The following is an 18,431-nucleotide window of genomic DNA, read 5'->3' as shown; positions in this document are numbered from 1 at the left end:
CATAACTTGTATCTTGTCTGTGCTTTAACTTCTACAAATCTCCAGCCTCTTTTCTCATAGTTCTCAACCAATTAGGTCTTGGTCTTCCAAGGTGATTGGAGGAGGACATATCCAAGCCCTCTCCATCTCCTTTTCATCATTATCTCATTTACAAATGGAACTAACATAATTTCCCTTACTGAATCATTTCTAACTACAGTATCCTGCCATCTGACTCCTAATATCCTTCTGAAAGCTTTTTTCTCCAACTGAAGAAAATCTTTTAGATATACAATGAACTGTAGTTTCATTGTCATACCAAGAGTCATGTCCATATAACAATACAGATTGTACTAGAATTTTGTATAATCTTACTTTGTATGCAATTTCTGTCTTATTTGATTTCCAAATAAGTTTAATTTGCCTATTTTGGTCTTTCAATTAATTTCAACTCAAGAAAGCCTGTACTGGATCTCACTGCTCCTAAATATTTGAATGATTCAACTTAAACCTTCCTCCTTCTCATGTTATTTCATTCCTGTGCACATGCTGTCCGCTTCCGTTTTTCTTTAGATCTACTGAGTCCCATCTCTCTAGATATATGATAAATTATATTAAGCAAGCATTGTAATTTTGTAGTGTTTTACTGATTAACAGTATTCTAAGTCTGTCTATTATTACTCCAATCTAAAACTTCTCTTCCATCTGTGACCATTTATTTTTTCTATAAACTTGATGAGAAACAGCAAAGGTGAAATAACTCCTTTGTAGCACCCTACTATTTACAGGAACCTATCAACATTAACTTTGCTTATACTTCATTAATGGATAATTTCAATTAGCTCTACGTATTTAAAGGGAATGTCATAAAGAAAGTCCTTCCATAATATTGGTCTGTAGGCATTGTCAAAAGTCTTCTCATAATCTGCAAAGGTATCATAAGCTGGATTTTTTAATTCCATACATTGCTGCACAATATGTTTAACACAAATACTTCATCCGTGCAACTCCTGCATTTTCTAAAACCAGCTTGTTCGTCTCTAAGCATTTTATTAATTTTTCCCAGCCTACTGAGACAAAGCTCTCGATATTTTCATTACAAATAACAATGTGCTTAGTCTGCATAATATTCTTTAGATCAACTAGGTGCATTATTGAGGAAAAGATAGTCCCATAATTCTACTTTGATTACAGTCATATTTCTTCATTTCTGGAGTTTAATATTTATATATAGTATAACTAATTTATTAATTAAGAGAAAGTTATAGATACTTTTTTATTATGAGGCACAAAGTCTGATAGGGGAATACTAAAAAAAAGTATTAAAGTAAGGGCAATCTTTCAAGGATGTATGACTTGGAATTTGGCATTCAAGTTGTGAAATGCAAGGCTTGTTCAATACATACATAATTGCTTTTTCTTATCTCATCAAAAGATTCCATTCTGCTGGGTATTTTTTGTTAATTCCACTAAATGCTCATTCTGTAAAGACTTGAGACGTTTTCTTCCCGGTACTATAACCATACTATAACCATCATAAAAGATTAATTTGTGGTTCATGTCCAGTATTTGTAGTTTGCGTTTCTTACTACACTATCAGTAGATTCAATAGGTAACTAACTTGTCAGTAACTTTGCCAGTAACTGTACCATTCTTTTCAATTTGGAGTCATGTATTTCATTTTAGTGATACAAAATTCATTTGTTAGTTGTAGGTAGTATCCCTTGAGAGGTTAATGTAGCCAACAAACATCTTTAATTCTAGATATCACAAGAAAATCCCTCTTGCCTTCTAGTCCTGTTGAGCTCAGGTTTCCAGCATTCCAATTAAAAATTTGTTATAAAAAACTATTTACATCTACACTACTGTAAAACAACAGCATTCATGTAAAAAACAAGGTTGCTAGAGTATTCTGGCTTTGGATATGGCTCAAGTAAACTCCACTGCAGTGTTCTAATTGAATCATGCTTCAAGTGCTGATTATAAAAAAAAAAAGCAATTGAGATGAAAATGGGTTCTAACTAAGCTTGGCATGGATAGTGTGACAAAATCTGGTAGTTTGTAATCTTAGCTTGGTGGTAAAAAAAGATTGAAAAAGTACTGTAAATGTTATAAATATATGAAGTAAGTGTTTCAAAACTGCAAAAATCCCATAATTTACAAAATATTTCTCCTGTTTACATACAATAAAAATGCAGGCTTGAATGATACAACTTTAAATTGCAGGCATGCACTGAAACCATAAATACAATAATATGCAAAACTCTAAAATACCTTCTCTCGACTTCCTTTGCGGCTCTGTAAAACAAACTGCTTGTTAGTTTTAATACATAATGGATGCCAATATTTATTTTTAAATCAGATACTTACTTTTATTGTTTTCCATCATTAAAAATACTAACAGTAATTGGTATCGTCTGGAATGGATGTTTTTGAGTCACTTGTAATGAAAAGTCTAAATTATAGTAATGTTTCTATGTACAAAATGCAATATTTAATGTCTAAATTTAAAATAATAACTAGGATTAAACATGCTATTCATTATTAAAACACTATTCATTAATGCTTGGTACAAAAACAATCAGTTTACAATTAAAAAAATTGTATGTGCAACTGACTGGCTTTGCTTATTTATATTAGAATCTTCAAATAGACATATAGAGATTATGACTATTAGCAGCCCTGCCACAACAATGAAATGTCACTTGTAACCTACACTGCCTTTAAAAGAACAGTTGCAGACAGATGAGTGTAATTATACAAAGACATACTCAAGTAGTTTTGTTCTGAATACAGTACATGCAAAGTAAATACAAGTTAGTAGTAAATACAGGTAATCTGTTTACTAACAGTAACTGGAAGTATTAACAATCACCATATACTGCAAAACATAACTAAATAAATGCAAATGTTCTATCCTATAAAAAAATTTCAAATAATTCCTGCTAGGACATGAAGTTTTATTTTTATTTAGCCTGTTTTTCAGAACTATAAGTAACAAACCAAGAATGGGTGAATATGAACTCGTGCCTCAAATGATGAATTTTTAAAATTTTTTTTTTTCATTATTTTTTTTAAGTTGTCATTCTTAAAAATATAATTTACAATGAGAAAATAAATAATAAAAAGGCACTTTTATAAGACTTACTTGTAATGAAAATCGCCTATGAGTGACTTTGCGTCCTCCTCTCCTTTTTGAAATATGTGGGTTGTCTTTACGCATGGTTTTAGTGCGTAGGATTTCCAGCTGAGTATACACCCTCTTCAGTTCAGCCTAAAACAAATAAGACAAGGTTATTATATGACATTAATTTGTTAGAAATGTTACCTGTACCTATAAATGTACTGTAAGCCATCAGTCAACTTTTCGAAAAGCACTGCATTAACATGTACACTAATACTATACATATTCCTGACAAGATCTTACAGTAGCAACTATACTACAGTACTGTATGTATTTCAAATAACAATGAAAACTTTGAAAACTCAAGATTATACAGTTGCTGAACTATATTTATTACTAAAATTTTACAAAATTGTCAGTAAATGCAGATTAAATGGAAACACATCTCCATACTTACCCTTATTTCCTCTGGATCCATTTGACTTAGATTAATATCAGAAGCTTCAAGATCTCCGTTGGTGAGGGCATCACATAAACGAGGTTCTTGGCAGCCCTCTGTAGTAGAGTATGTCCTCCTAGGTGGATCTCTTCCAGCACTTCCACCAGCACACCACAACTTGGAATCCAAGGAATCATTTTTTTAAAATAACTTGTAAAATGCTGGGAAGCAGGTATATTTGAATAGTATGTGTGATTAAACAGCTATCATAAGTAACAAAAATATATCATGCATGAGTTGTGGTTTTAATTTAAGGTAACAAATTACACTGCTGCATAAATTACTTTTTTTGGAAAATGATCTTGCCTGGATAGTATATAAATTTACCTTTGGAATAAATATGAGAAACAACGAGATGGTGATAGTTAGATGCATTCTTGTGAAATAAGCAAGGAAGACATGATCTGGATGGGCATGTAACCACACTAAATGACGTCCTGTATATAAGATTGCAGAAGTAAGCAGTTCTAAAATTAGAGCAGTTGATAATGCTCGCCGTTCAGACAATTCACTTGGTTCACCAGAACTTCCAGCTGCTTTATTTAGATGCCATGATAAGTAGAGTCCAAACATGATGAAAATCAGCTCCCCTGAAAAGTATTCAGTGTAATTTAAATTTAATTGTTTAGACAGTAATCTCCTATATTAGATCTCACAGAATGCTCTGCTATGAAGGACTAAATTACAGTAATTTTTAAAGCAATTATTTCTCATAATGTACGGTCGTAATTTTTGCTGCACTAACCTCTGTGCTAATATTTGCAACAAACATTTCTCAAGGCATGGCTTTATATACTCTTCATAAAACATTACTCTAGAGCTGTATTTCTCTTATATGAATTATCTTATTTTGGTAACTGAGATATGAACAAATACTTTCGGTAATAAGTAAAAATAAAAGCCTTTCAACTAAATTTCCTTGCTTTTGCCATTCAGCTCAATATGTCATGAGAAAAAAATAAGTAATATGAGTAGAAACAAACTTGCCAAGACTATTAGTTTTTATCAAGAACATTGTTTTCCTCCTGATTTACCATCACCAAATCATTTCAATACAGAATTTCAAGATTGAAATAAGGGTGAAAGAAACAAGAGTAAATTTATCAGATGCACATCTAAGTTAAAAACAGTTTCACAAAACTAATTCCAGATAACTATAATTCAAGGCTTATTACAACCTCCTTGAAAGATGTCAATCAAGACTAAACAAAGAGTACCTAAGAAATTAATAATACTGAGGAGTTCTATTATAGATGTCCGTGGGAAATAGTAACCATCTAATTCTAAAAATTAAAACTGACACTTGTTATTATATGGTATATAACTGGACCCAATTCTCTATAAATTTTGATTTTGCACACAGTACTTGACCTTGGTGTGTGTGTGTGTGTGTGTGTGTGTGTGTGTGTGTGTGTGTGTGTGTGTGTGTGTGTGTGTGTGTGTGTGTGTGTGTGTGTGTGTGTGTTGGGGGGGACTTCTTTTTCTACTTACAGGGAATTTTCTGTGGGAGTTTGCCAATTAAGTTAATGGTGGATTGTTACATAAAAATAACTGCACTATAACTAGTCGGGTAAGTGTCCTTTTGACTTGCTTCATAAAATGAGTGCAGCGTTTGATGTTATAAACACATTCCAATTACATTAGTCTACTACTCTTCTGGGAAAAGCAGTCTAATTAAAATTACAGTTTTAAATAACATACCTGCTTCTGTGACATATTCCCACCAAACACTTTTACAAACACTGAAGGCCAACCCCTCTTTGGTTCTTCCTTGCACTAAATGGGAGTGACCTTCTGTAGCAAGATGAGCAGTCAGAGCAGACCAGGCAGCCAAGTAACCCATAATGAAAATAACAAGTCCAGCCAAGTACTTGAGCAAATCACGGTCACGGATGACATATCTATGGGCCTTCCTGGTACGGTAATCTACAAGACTCCTGGAATAGCAATTACAATGTGCTGGTATCAAGTAAACCAGTGGCTTCATAGTAAAAATACAGATTCAAAGGTGTCTGAAAATTACAGATCTATTTTATAAATTTGCATATTGGTTTTGCTGATTTACCAGCATTATAACACTGTACAGTATTGCATTTACTACTCAATTATCATAAGAATATTTTAGTACAGTAAACCCCCCATATTCGCGTTCTCACAATTCGCGGACTCATGTATCTGTGGATTTCTCTGTGGAATGTATCTACCCATTATTCATGGAAAATTCGCCCATTCGCTGTATTTTTCACAGAAATATTCACTAATTACTGTATTTTTACAACATCTTCATGACTAAATGCACTTTTTGTGATAAAACTATTAAAATACTCATGTATAAGCATTTTTAGAGGGTTTTTCTTGTGTTGTAAACTATCAAAATACACAGTTCTAAGTGTTTTTTGAGGGGTTTTAAGTATTCGTGGATTTTAGCTATTCACGGGGGTACGCATCCCCCACGAATACGGGGGGTTTACTGTAGTCTAAAATATGAACCCCTCACCTGTATAGTTTCAGCACGATTGCACCATAAAACAGAGCAAAGCCCATTTCTCTGAACCAAGGTTCTATCATACAAAGAATCACTGTGGGCTCAACGTACCGCAAGAAAACCTATAAAGAACGTCAAATATTTACTCAAAAACATCATGATATCATTCACCGAATTGTTTAACTACTTCACTTTTTACAAGGTAAAGGTTACTCAAATGACATTTTACAACAGTTTTACAATGAAGGGAATTATTTCACTAAGTAACAACGTAAGGGCTATCAAGCTGATGTAAAGCTAATCAAAAGAAAAGTACGTACAGTTGAGTATATGACAATTGCTCCCAGGAGTACCATTTCCAACATTGTCCACAATGAAGCAGCAATCACCTTAAATGAAAAGTGAAAAGTGAGGGGATGCCAACATTTGCCACACTGGAGTTTGCAGCTGGTTGGTGAGGAGTATATAATATATACATTGTTAATTAATTTTAATATATAGCCACATTAAATATTTTTATGAATTTTCACCTGTATAAACACATTTTTTCCACATGCTCCTTATTGTAATCTATCTAAACATAGGGAAGGTTTTTCATTACAATTAACATAGAAATCCTCCCCCCAACCCCCCAAAAAAATCCATCCTCAATACAGTATTGTTATGAATTCACATCAGTGATTCTTTACTTTGCCAAGTTGCCATATTGTGTACTGTGGACTTTTAATCTATTACGGTATGAACCCACAAAAATACTGTAGTCTTGTTATGTGAGGTACAGCAATAATAGTAAATTAATTGGAAAACATGGTAGTGAAGAGAACTGACAAACTACTAACTCCTAATAATTATAAAGAAATAATACCCAGCAACTCTGTTAATCAAACACTGTGTGGGCATAAAAATGGCAAGTGAATATACTGTAATAAAATTCAAGTATCAATGGAGTGAAACAACTAAATTTACTGTATTAAAAAAAAGTAAATTTTATTTGGACAATCATCACCAGTTACCCAAAAGATAAAATTAACCCAAGCCTTATGAGTACAGTACTCATCAAGTAAAAAATTGAATTTGCTAAGGGTCACACTCCAAACCTCAGTTTAAATTTTATTTAGATATCTTTAGGCAATAAAATATTACAGCTGTTCATTAAATTGAAGTACTGTACTGTATTAAGCATTAATTAAAAAAAAAATTAATACGTCCAAATACATTCTTTACTTGAAACCAACCCCAAAAATACCACATTCAAGGTATAGAATTATGGGAATCACTGGCGCAATCCCTGTAATTAGGGTGACAGGTCTACTGCTGAAATCAATAACCTTTATATTATTGTTAATGTATTTTCCTTCACTTTTGAAAGAATTCTTACTATAACAACAGTTGATGGTCGGTTATGGTCTTGCATAAAGAAAGATTATTTGATAGGATATTAATTTAGATGTCTGGCACTATTCATTTGAAGCAATTAGCTTCAATGTATAAATATTGGCTTGCAACTTATGTTAAGTAAAAGGCAATCTTATTTGGCACTGTAAACTTCATTAGCCTAGAATTAAATGACCTTCCTAAGATCATTTATGAGATTTTACTCTTATGTCAAGGACAACTGAACAAGTCAACATTACTGTTCCTAAAACAGTAATTCTTCCAATTTACTGTCTAGTAAGACACAAAGTATATAAAAAGAAATAAGCAGTTGTCCTCTGGATGTAGCCATGGCCAACAAGTAATGCTAAATTTGGATGACTTCCTTCTCTTGTTAATTCCTAGAAACACCAAATATTTAGGGTCCTTACAAACCATCAATACACATATTTTTTTTTTTTCACAAAATAGACCATTGAGTGCATATATAGAATCTTTGAAAAGCTAAAACTGCAAAAACCTGTGGTTTATATTATCAGAATAAACAGTTACTTAATTATTACCTTGGCATGAAAGATGATTTGTAAATCTGGAGCACTAATAACCTGTTTATTCATCCCTTGCAAGAAAATGCAACAGTGCATACTGGAACTTCTATTCATAGGCACAGAAAACAAAAACACTTTCACCCACATACTCTATTCATAGGCACAGAAGACAAAAACATTTTCACTAACAAAACCATAAAATATAGTAAATATACAACCAAAAGTAAAGGTATGAGTAAGTACATAATACTATTATTTCTGAGGGAACATGTTAAGCATACATTCATTAATAAGGTAAGTACATACCTAACACAGTACAGTGTATTTTTGTTAACCTTGTCACGGCTATCAAAGTACAACTTAAAATCTGACTATCACTACTTTTACTATTTTACACTCCAATTTTTCTACTGACCTGAGCTTGAAAAGGGCAACTGACTACCCTGAGTCAATTTCCACATATAAAATATGTAAGCTAGATTTTGACTTAAAACTTGTTTTGCTTTCATTAATCTGTAGCAATTTTTGACATCATACACTCAGTACTCAAGGTATTTTTACCTTAAACTTCAGTAACTACCTTGAGACCCAATAAATATTTTATTCAAAGCAAGTACCCATGTCTCACAGTATGGTATACAGCACAGGTGCTTCAAAATCTAACAACATAACTCATCTCATTTTTACTAACCTTGCATTTCCTTAGCCTAAAGATTACAAGCGCCAACACGAGGCACATGAACACACATGCTGCCTCTACACAGACAGGTATCAGACGCATCATAGCATCGTACTGAACAGAACAGGCGAGCAAAGTTGAACAATTCTGACAACCTTCTGGGCATGGTTGACACCTGAATGTAAAGAAAAAAGTTTGTGCTAATATTATTCTATTTTGTTTTTATGCATAATACAATCAAAGCCGTATGGTGTTTCTGTAACAATATACTGTAACTGAAAAGTACAGTACAATGGTCACAGAAAAAATGTAAGTAGTCAATATTTCGAAAATATGTCACGAACAGTAAACAATATATATATAATATATATATATGTATATATATATATATATATATATATATATATATATATATATATATATATATATATATATATATATATATATATATATATATATATTTTTTTTTTTTTTTTTTTTTTTTTTTGACCGCCACCAGCACAACCTCATTATGTTTTATATTTCTCTCAGATAACAAATAATGACTTTATTGCATATCTGTGGAATGGAAAGAAATCTTATTAAGCACAAAGTGATACTTTTACCGAGTCATATAGCCATTCTGCTCAAGCTGGGTTTGTTGGCACGAAATGAAACCAGAATCTTTTTCAACTTTCCTATAAAATTTTACTCCTGACTTTATCTCATACGGTTCTTACGTATATACCGACCTATCCCAAATTAGAGTTAACTCCAAAGAAAAATACTATAAAGACTATAATTTCAGTCAGAATGAATGAATCACTATCACAGGGATTAAGATTACACTTCATCAAAATTATAACGTGCACAAGTACAGCTTTATTTGTAACCATAAAATAAGTGAAGTGCATTTTACTAAGGATAAATAATTGGAAAACTTCCTCCTACTTTCTGTAATACAGAACTTGTAAAAAAAAATGGCTTTGATTGCTGAAAACTCTGAAACACCAATTTTATCATGAGAATAAGCCTGCAAACACAACCTAATAATGCCAGTTCATCTTAAATTTGCTTATTTGTTTCTGCTTACGGCTGCACGTTTGGTGCAAGCAAGAAAGCAACTGGGTATAGGCAAAACTTGCGTGAATAGAGCATTGAATATCCTTCCCCTTAAAAAATTACCTTGTCTACTCTATTCACTATAATATCAAGCGTCGAGTCAAGTGCAAAGATGAAGAATATGATTTCTGCTGATTATGTCATAATCCAAATTACATTGCATTTTCATCTCAGTGTCTGATATGAATCCATTATGAAATTCTTTAATAATACTGGCAATGCTTTCTGAAAGGAAAACAAATGTTTTATCTCATATCGACATTTAATTTCTCTAACACAAAATCGAGTTTTATCTGGAAGTTTCAGTTTTGATATTTCTTTTTTAACAATCTAACTTTTGATGCAAGCTTCTACATTCAGAATAAAACTGTGAAAAGTTTTGATGTTCCTCAGCACTGTAAATATATTAGTAGTTGATTAATTAAACTAGTTCGCCAATAATGAAGAGAGAGAGAGAGAGAGAGAGAGAGAGAGAGAGAGAGAGAGAGAGAGAGAGAGAGAGAGAGAGAGAGAGAGAGAGAGAGAGAGAGAGCATTTCACTATCAACACTGCGTGTTATAGTTCTCATTAAATTACGTTAAAAAGATGTACAATTTCAATGTCATGCTATATACTTGATGATGGAATGGGCGTGGCGCAATGTGACCTAATTAAGGTGCCGGCTAGAGAACCTGAGAGTTGTCTGCACGCAAAACGAGTGCCGGGGGAGAAAAGTGTTTTAAAGACTTTATGGAAAACTAAAGAAATGCCAGTTTCACATTATGGCGTCATGACTTTATCCATCGCCAAATTCAATGTAAAAAATACGAGCATTCACAGACAGTAAACCTCCGCCGTGACTGAACAATGCCCTACAAAAGTAACGTTCCTATATCTCCCAAAATCTAACAGTTCGTTGTCAGTCCCCAAGTCCACCTTTGAAGACAAACTTACCTGAAACTGTCTATCCTGCGCTTTTCCGAATAGGCCAGTTCTACTTCGGACCCGTTAAAGAACTGCTGGGTGGAATTTGGCAGGTAGTGGGTGGGATGGCACTGACATCTGTAGCCACCTCGACGAAATCCAGTCCCTCTCACCGGCACACACTGTAAGAGCGGGGCAAGGGAATAAATTAATGACAGATAAATAAAACAACCAACTTTGCAGCGAGATACTCGCTTGTGATAAAGCATAAATACGTCCCGCACATTAAATCATCCATCCTTGACAATCTGCAGAGCCTGAAAGCTTGACATCCTTAATTAATTTCCAATTCAAGAGGCAGAAGAGGCACCAGCTGAGATGACTACACTGGATTAGAATATTCTCTCTCTCTCTCTCTCTCTCTCTCGCCTCATCCCGTCGGAGTGAAATCATCCATGTGGTATTCATAAGATTCTCTCTCTATCTTTGTAGGCGTGTGGGTGTTACGGGGGAGTCTGGATAAACCATGACAGTATCGATTACTGATCATTCATAAAAATGGATTTCATTTAGAACAATTTAGTTTCCATTTCTGACTGAACAGAAAGGCAGTAAAGCTGATCGGTAGCACGATAGAAACAGTTCTCCAATAGTGTTTATTCTCATGTAAGAACCAAATTCATTATTGGAATTTTTCGAGTTGGAACTGAGCGGATAAAGAGAACTTTCATCGTAGAGAACTTTTATCGTTCTCAGAGACAAAGGGCAAACTCTTCTCATGGCCTGATTATAAAGATTGTTTATAATTTACACTCTGATAAAAAATAAACAGTAAAATAAAAGTTACAAATAAGATTTCCAGGGCATATCCTAAGCTAATAAAAAGCAAATAAAATGACTTCAAAGTGGACCCTAAAGGCACCCGATACCTTGTCCCAGATCACTGATAAAATTCCCTTCATTGCAGGAAAGTTCACTCATTAGATTGCGAGCGCGGCCTCGTTTTCTGTCGCGCTTGTTAAAAATATCACAATATGACCAATTTAAAAAAATCTCTAAGCACATCTCTGATAAAGGTTGAAAAATAACTGAAACAAATAGGAGAGAGAACCTCTATCAAAATCACCACCAGTCTCGTGCTAAACAAAAAGAAATGTTGAGTAATCATATTACACCAGCTAGGTACAACCTCCCATTTCTATAACCATACATGGGGAAAATCTAATGTCATTTCTGGGTCACTTAAATCCCTTCTGACCTCGTTTCACACGGTAACGATCTGGCGGAAATTGGGCGGGGTCATCGATATGACAGTGATTTGCAGTCATGGGTTTGAATCTTGGCCAGGCTTTGGGCAATGGTTCTGCCATTACTGCCAGTTATAGCTCCCGCTGGGGCCCGAGACGGGGAAAGGAGAGGATGTAGGATTTAGGTTTAAACGAGCAACTGTATAACGGCTGTCTAGACTTAAGTACATAACCAAAATATTCCCAACCGTTCGAAGAACGAAAATACTTGCTAATCATCGAAGGCTCATATCTTGACAGATTTTTTAAAAATAATAATAATAATAATAATAAAAATAATAATAATAATAATAATAATAATAATAATAATAATAATAATAATAATGTTGTATATCAGGTCACAATAATATTCAGTGGTGAATTATGTTGATTTTATAGAAACGTTACAAGAGCTTTTGAACCCTGTCCTGGGTTTGAAAAGCTCTTGTAACGTTTTTATAAAATCAGCATAATTCACCACTGAATATTACTGTGGACCTGGTATACAACATATCCTGTTCTCGATCTAGAGGGAGAAGTTCTAATAATAATAATAACTAGATTTCAACGGGATCTGTTCTGACGAACTGACACTACCATCCGATATATACGATGCATAATACAACTGCACTGGAGTCTGATCGTTGCAACTCATGACTGGCTGAAAGTTTTCTGGAGTCTTAGACTTTAACAAACACTTTGCTTGTTGAATTTTTGTTTACAATAAAAGGTAATGGAGACAACTGTAACAATAATATGGTTTTAAAGAGCTGACAAGCAGAAGGCCTCTTGTAAACTAAGGGTGGTGAAATACCCACCCTTCAAAATGCGTCTGTTTTACCCTCTCTCTCTCTCTCTCTCTCTCTCTCTCTCTCTCTCTCTCTCTCTCTCTCTCTCTCTCTCTCTCTCACACACACACACACACACACACACACACACACACACATATATATATATATATATATATATATATTAGAAGTCATCATCAACTTCTAAGTATATGTATACCAAGCAAGTTTCATCCAAATCAGAGAAAGTGAAACGCTGATCATCGAACTGAGCCGTGACCTTGAAAAATAGCTCGGAGTAGAAATACTTGGGAAAAGTAATAATAACGTTGAAGGTATCTACCAAAAGTTTTATGATAATCAGATAAAAATAAACTGTAACTTATAATTGAACTGTGACCTAGCATAATAGGTTAATGTACAAAATATTTGTAGATAAAATTACCAATCCCAAGGTATCAACTTACCAAGTTTCATCAAAATCATCATAGAAATAAAATTCTGGTTAAAAATTGTACAATCTGCAAAATAAGTCAGACAAAAAATGGGAAAATAACCAGCAACCTCCAAGGTTTAACAACTGCAGATAAAAATAAAAAGTCACTCTTCAAATTGGCCTTTGACCATATAAATAGGTCAAGGTAAAAAGGTGAAGAAAATGATCACCAAACCGAAGATATCTATTTACAAAGTTTATCAGATGTAGATGAAAATTAGGCTATGACCTTGAAAACAATAAAAAAAAAACTAAAACAATACCTTTGGCGTAATATGTGCAATGATATTCCGAAGACCAGGGAAGTCTAAATACCAGTTTCTAGGATTTAGGCCTACGGAAAAAAAATCGGTATGATTTTTACCTTTCAAATCGCCTGAGTTCTCGAAATACACATGAAAGTAAATAAATAAATAAATAAATAGTGAAAAGACGAAAAAAACAAAATAAATAAATCTCGGGAAGATAATATCACCAACCCCAATCTACTACCATGTTTCATATAAATCAGAAAGAAAGTAGGAGATAAATAATAATAATATAATAATAATAATAATAATAATAATAATAATAATAATAATAATAATAATTAGTAAAAAATTTTTTTTTATTAATTTTACTTTGTATAAATGTATAATAAAATTTTTGTCAAAAATTTTATTATACATTTATACAAAGTAAAAACAATAAAATTTTTTTTACTAATTATTATTATTATTATTATTATTATTATTATTATTATTATTATTATTATATTATCCGAAATTCATTTTTACGAAACAAGCTTACCTAAATACAATTCCCATTTGGTGAAAAAATTAACAGCAAAAATACGTGAGAACAAACCTTTTGACTGATATTAAACTGATACACGGAAATGTTTATTTGTTTTATAACAGTTCGCAAAGATATATATTACAGGTTGAAATCTCATGTAACTTTTCCATTAGGTCTTGCTTTCTTGAAACATGACTGCAAATTTGGTACGTCAAAACCGCCGAAAACTCAATTCCTTATAGACTTAGCGATGAGTACAGAAGAAATTAACCTAAGAAGATACACTATGCAGAAGTTAAGCAGCAGAATAATTACTCTTCTGACCCCACAAAACAACAACAATGACCAGTCTTTCTTAAAGCGATAAAAAAAGTAAAAAATCGGCGCAATGGAGTTTTCTGTACAGCGTAAAATACTGTGTGAAACTCGCAGCCACGGCCCATTAAACTTTCAGCTGCGGCCCACGAAACTTTCAGCCCGGTGGTGGTCTGTGTTGTTGGTACCTATAACGGTGCCAGACGCACCATCATGGCTAACTTTAACCTTTAATAAAATAAAAACTGATGAGGCTAGAGGGCTGTAATTTGGTATGTTCCATGATTGGAGGGTGGAGGATCAACATACAAATTTGCAGCCCTCTAGCCTCCGTAGCTTTTAAGATCTGAGGGCGGACAGAAAAAGTACGGACGCACAGACAAAGCTATCTCAATAGTTTGCTTTTACAGAAAACTAAAAAGTAACATTCCTAAAAACTCAGCAGGTAGAAGGTGGTTTGGCAACGTCGGTGTCGGCCTCATGGTTAAAAAGGTAATTTTAGACGAGCTTATAAAAACCATCATGGCCGATATAGCGATTAAAAAGTGAATAAATTCTTACAAGGAAGCACAATAGAAAAAAAGAGAACATGTTTGGGTTTTGTGACAATTGGACATGCCACGAAAAACACTAACCTTTCCACCGATGGTATAGGGAGCTAAGGCAATGAGGGGAAATTAAAATACAATCGGGGAGTGTTGCAAAAAAAATAATAACAATAAAAACTTGGCAATGAAAGAGAAAATGAGGCGGTCCTTTAAGGATGCAAAAATAAATGCAAACAATTAGCATAAATAAACAAAACCGATTCTTAAACTCAAACTAAAAAATAAATACCCGGTACTAAGCCCAGGGTGATCAGCACCAACAGTTAAAACTGCAAATTTGAAGAAGAAAGTTACTATCTTGAGTGAGTCAAATTAAATTTGCTCCCAAGAGAATCACATTCTAAAATTAAAGCCGACTAAAATCAAGACTCTTTCCAAAGAGATGAATGGAATATTTGATGATATTATTGCTGACTCAAAGGTATCATCAAAGGCCGCGTGATGCCACAAGAGTTCTACTACATCCATTACACAAACTGAATGAAAACCTGGCCTATCTAAAATCCCTTTACGATGGCTGGAATATCCTCTTTGGAAAAAAGAAAGTAATGGAAATAAATACCCGGAAGGCTAAAAATAGACATCATGACAAAATAACGGAAACAGAACACATAGTACATATATATATATATATATATATATATATATATATATATATATATATATATATATATATATATATATATATATATATATATAAATGCCACAAGACAGGCATCAAGCACTTCTCGACGGTAACAGTCTTACACCCTCCTCAACCTTCAAGTAAAGCAGAAGTAAACACATTTTAAAGAGGAGAGACTCCTCTCATCACACCAGCGAAGAACTTTGACGCTGTTGACACAGAAGGGTCTATCTATTCCAGTGCGAACCTTCCGGGAGGGAAGGAGGGAGGGAGGCAGAGAGGAAGGGAGGGGAGGAAGGAAGGAAGAAGAGCATCTTTTTGGAAGAAGAAGATAAAGTGGCGACAGTAAATTACCGGAGTTTTACGAGGTCACACTGGACGAATTATGGGGCATCAACCAACCGGCTGTTAAATCACTGGAACGAGAACACCTTTCAATTTTATGACGGCAATAAGCGATTTATGGCCACAAAATGATTGCAAGTTTGCAGCTCATAAATACAAAAAATAAAAGCACATTGTGCAATTCATTATATAGTCATTTGCCGAATACTAAATATACATACTCTCTCTCTCTCTCTCTCTCTCTCTCTCTCTCTCTCTCTCTCTCTCTCTCTCTCTCTCTCTCTCTCTCTCTATATATATATATATATATATATATATACATATATATATATATATACATACATACATACATACATACACATATATATGTGAGGGTAGCCTAGCCTGGGAAGCGGCTACCCATCCGTGCCTCCACGAATTAAGCGAGTAGACCGTTGACGTCATTGATAAATGTCAATATTACTAGCAATGTTTAGAAACCATACATAAGGAATATTTCTTAGTATACCTTATGCAATGAAACAGATTTGTGAATATAATCAGGCTATACAAGTGTAAACGCCTTCATAATATATTGGAAAAATTGACCATAATTAAAAACACTACAGGGGTACTCCTTCATCAGTTATTGTAGATAATAGATGAAATATATGAGACAGTAAGCTATCATTCCGCGATATATCTAATGACGTAAAATTTCGATCATTAATTCTGTAGATAGTTGAAATCTGCGTGTTGAAACTTCACGCAATAACAGATATATATTATCTAACCACCCCAAAAGTGTCTCTCTGTAGATGGGCTGAATATTTTAATACAGTCGCTTTAATCAACCGTTATTTGCTCAAAATAAATGTTTACATTGGATATCAAAGTGATTATGTATCAACAAGTATTACGGACAAACTAAAAGATAATCCGCTGTTAAAGCATCTCATTCATTGCCCACCGATATTATAGAAAAACAGTACATCATCCAACAACTCTCGTCTTCACATAACAACACGACCGAACAAGCAGGATTCACGTGGATAACCTAGTCGGGAAAATTAAAGGCCGGAGATGAGACGGGAAATGGACGAGACGGTGCGGGTCAAGGGAGCTCACAAACATTCCTTCCTCATTCTGGGCGTCTACAAAGAGTTGTGAGCTATGTGGAGGGAGAACACAAAAAATCATGAATTATGTCATAACGCCAAGCAACCAGGGTAGAGAACAAAACAAGTATGTTGAGAGAGAGAGAGAGAGAGAGAGAGAGAGAGAGAGAGAGAGAGAGAGAGTTAACAGAAAAAAATTATCAACAATAATCTGTGTGTGTGTGTGTGTGTGTGTGTGTGAGAGAGAGAGAGAGAGAGAGAGAGAGAGAGAGAGAGAGAGAGAGAGAGAGAGAGTTAACTAAAAAAATTATCAACAATAATCTGTGTAAGAGAGAGAGAGAGAGAGAGAGAGAGAGAGAGAGAGAGAGAGAGAGAGAGAGAGAGAGAGTTAACTGAAAACAATTACCAACAATAATCTGTGGGTGTGACATTCACCTTTCTCAGAATATGATCTAGACTCTAGAGGTTGATGGGTTCTGCAGACATAACCTTAAAACACTTTATCATCACTCGAGCTTTTATTTTCTTTAACGTTGTCAATTACGGGGACCTGAATATTAAGGGTCATACGTACAGGGAAGAGAACGAGATAGAGAAATATTAAGCGAAGGGCTAGGTGCAAGAACAATGCCATAGCACTCCGAAGTGAAAGTTTAAACGTTTATCTGAACAATATTAACATGAACAATCAAAACTCAAAAAGTAATTCAGGAATAATATAATTTCAAAGAGAGAGAGAGAGAGAGAGAGAGAGAGAGAGAGAGAGAGAGAGAGAGATGGTTTGCGTGATTAAAAACAATAATCCAGCATTATCAGACACGTAACATTTGTAAGTAGCTTGCGAAGCACACCATGCCCTGCTATCATAATAAGCTTAGCAGAGCCCAAAGCTTTGAACATCACAGTGCTGCAATCACAAGGTCTGACCAAAGAGTAAACACATCTTACCAACCCTCCTTACCACCAATTTCGTTCCACGGCGAGGCAAAATGAAGATTTATCCAAATGAAAATAACTAGAATAATAGCTTTTATTTTTCGTTACATGTGACTGAGATATCTTTTGATTTTGGGATACAGAACAGAAAAACTCTAGAGCTTTATATATGAGTAACGGAAGTTTACAAAAGATATCTAATTCGTGGAACGCACAACTGAGAATATCAAGGAATTTTATAAGAGGATGAACAGGACTCCGAAATCTAACGGTAATCTCGCCAGCGTGAATTGACTTCCTAATTTCTACAGTGCATGGATCGGAGGCAATTAATGAACTGATAGGTATGGTGTGGTCTGCATTCTAACTTCAATTAGATGAAACTTCAGTCGTTCTTGAGAGAGAGAGAGAGAGAGAGAGAGAGAGAGAGAGAGAGAGAGAGAGAGAGAGAGAGAGAGAGAGAGTA

The 18,431-nt window shown here is 34.1% G+C and overlaps 1 protein-coding gene across 3 annotated transcripts in view; it reads right to left on the bottom strand.

The window, feature by feature from the left end:
• Positions 1 to 18,431, bottom strand: part of smog (G-protein coupled receptor 158 smog) — a 563,528-nt gene that overhangs the window by 6,317 nt on the left and 538,780 nt on the right. For 2 of the 3 annotated variants that reach the window (XM_067119738.1, XM_067119720.1), the window contains exons 5-13: positions 10,723 to 10,874; positions 8,701 to 8,863; positions 6,408 to 6,476; positions 6,100 to 6,209; positions 5,304 to 5,539; positions 3,930 to 4,192; positions 3,561 to 3,719; positions 3,128 to 3,253; positions 2,254 to 2,277 (exon numbers count right to left, since the gene is read on the bottom strand). In XM_067119738.1, the coding sequence (XP_066975839.1) occupies positions 2,254 to 2,277; positions 3,128 to 3,253; positions 3,561 to 3,719; positions 3,930 to 4,192; positions 5,304 to 5,539; positions 6,100 to 6,209; positions 6,408 to 6,476; positions 8,701 to 8,863; positions 10,723 to 10,874 (1,302 nt within the window). The remainder of the gene's footprint in view (positions 1 to 2,253; positions 2,278 to 3,127; positions 3,254 to 3,560; positions 3,720 to 3,929; positions 4,193 to 5,303; positions 5,540 to 6,099; positions 6,210 to 6,407; positions 6,477 to 8,700; positions 8,864 to 10,722; positions 10,875 to 18,431) is intronic. The other variant, XM_067119729.1, reaches the window with a different exon arrangement.

This window comes from Macrobrachium rosenbergii, chromosome 2 (assembly GCF_040412425.1).
Source record: "Macrobrachium rosenbergii isolate ZJJX-2024 chromosome 2, ASM4041242v1, whole genome shotgun sequence".
NCBI lineage: Eukaryota > Metazoa > Arthropoda > Malacostraca > Decapoda > Palaemonidae > Macrobrachium > Macrobrachium rosenbergii.
The sequence above is the reverse complement of the archived record's forward strand: the minus strand, read 5'-3'. Positions and strand labels throughout refer to the sequence as shown.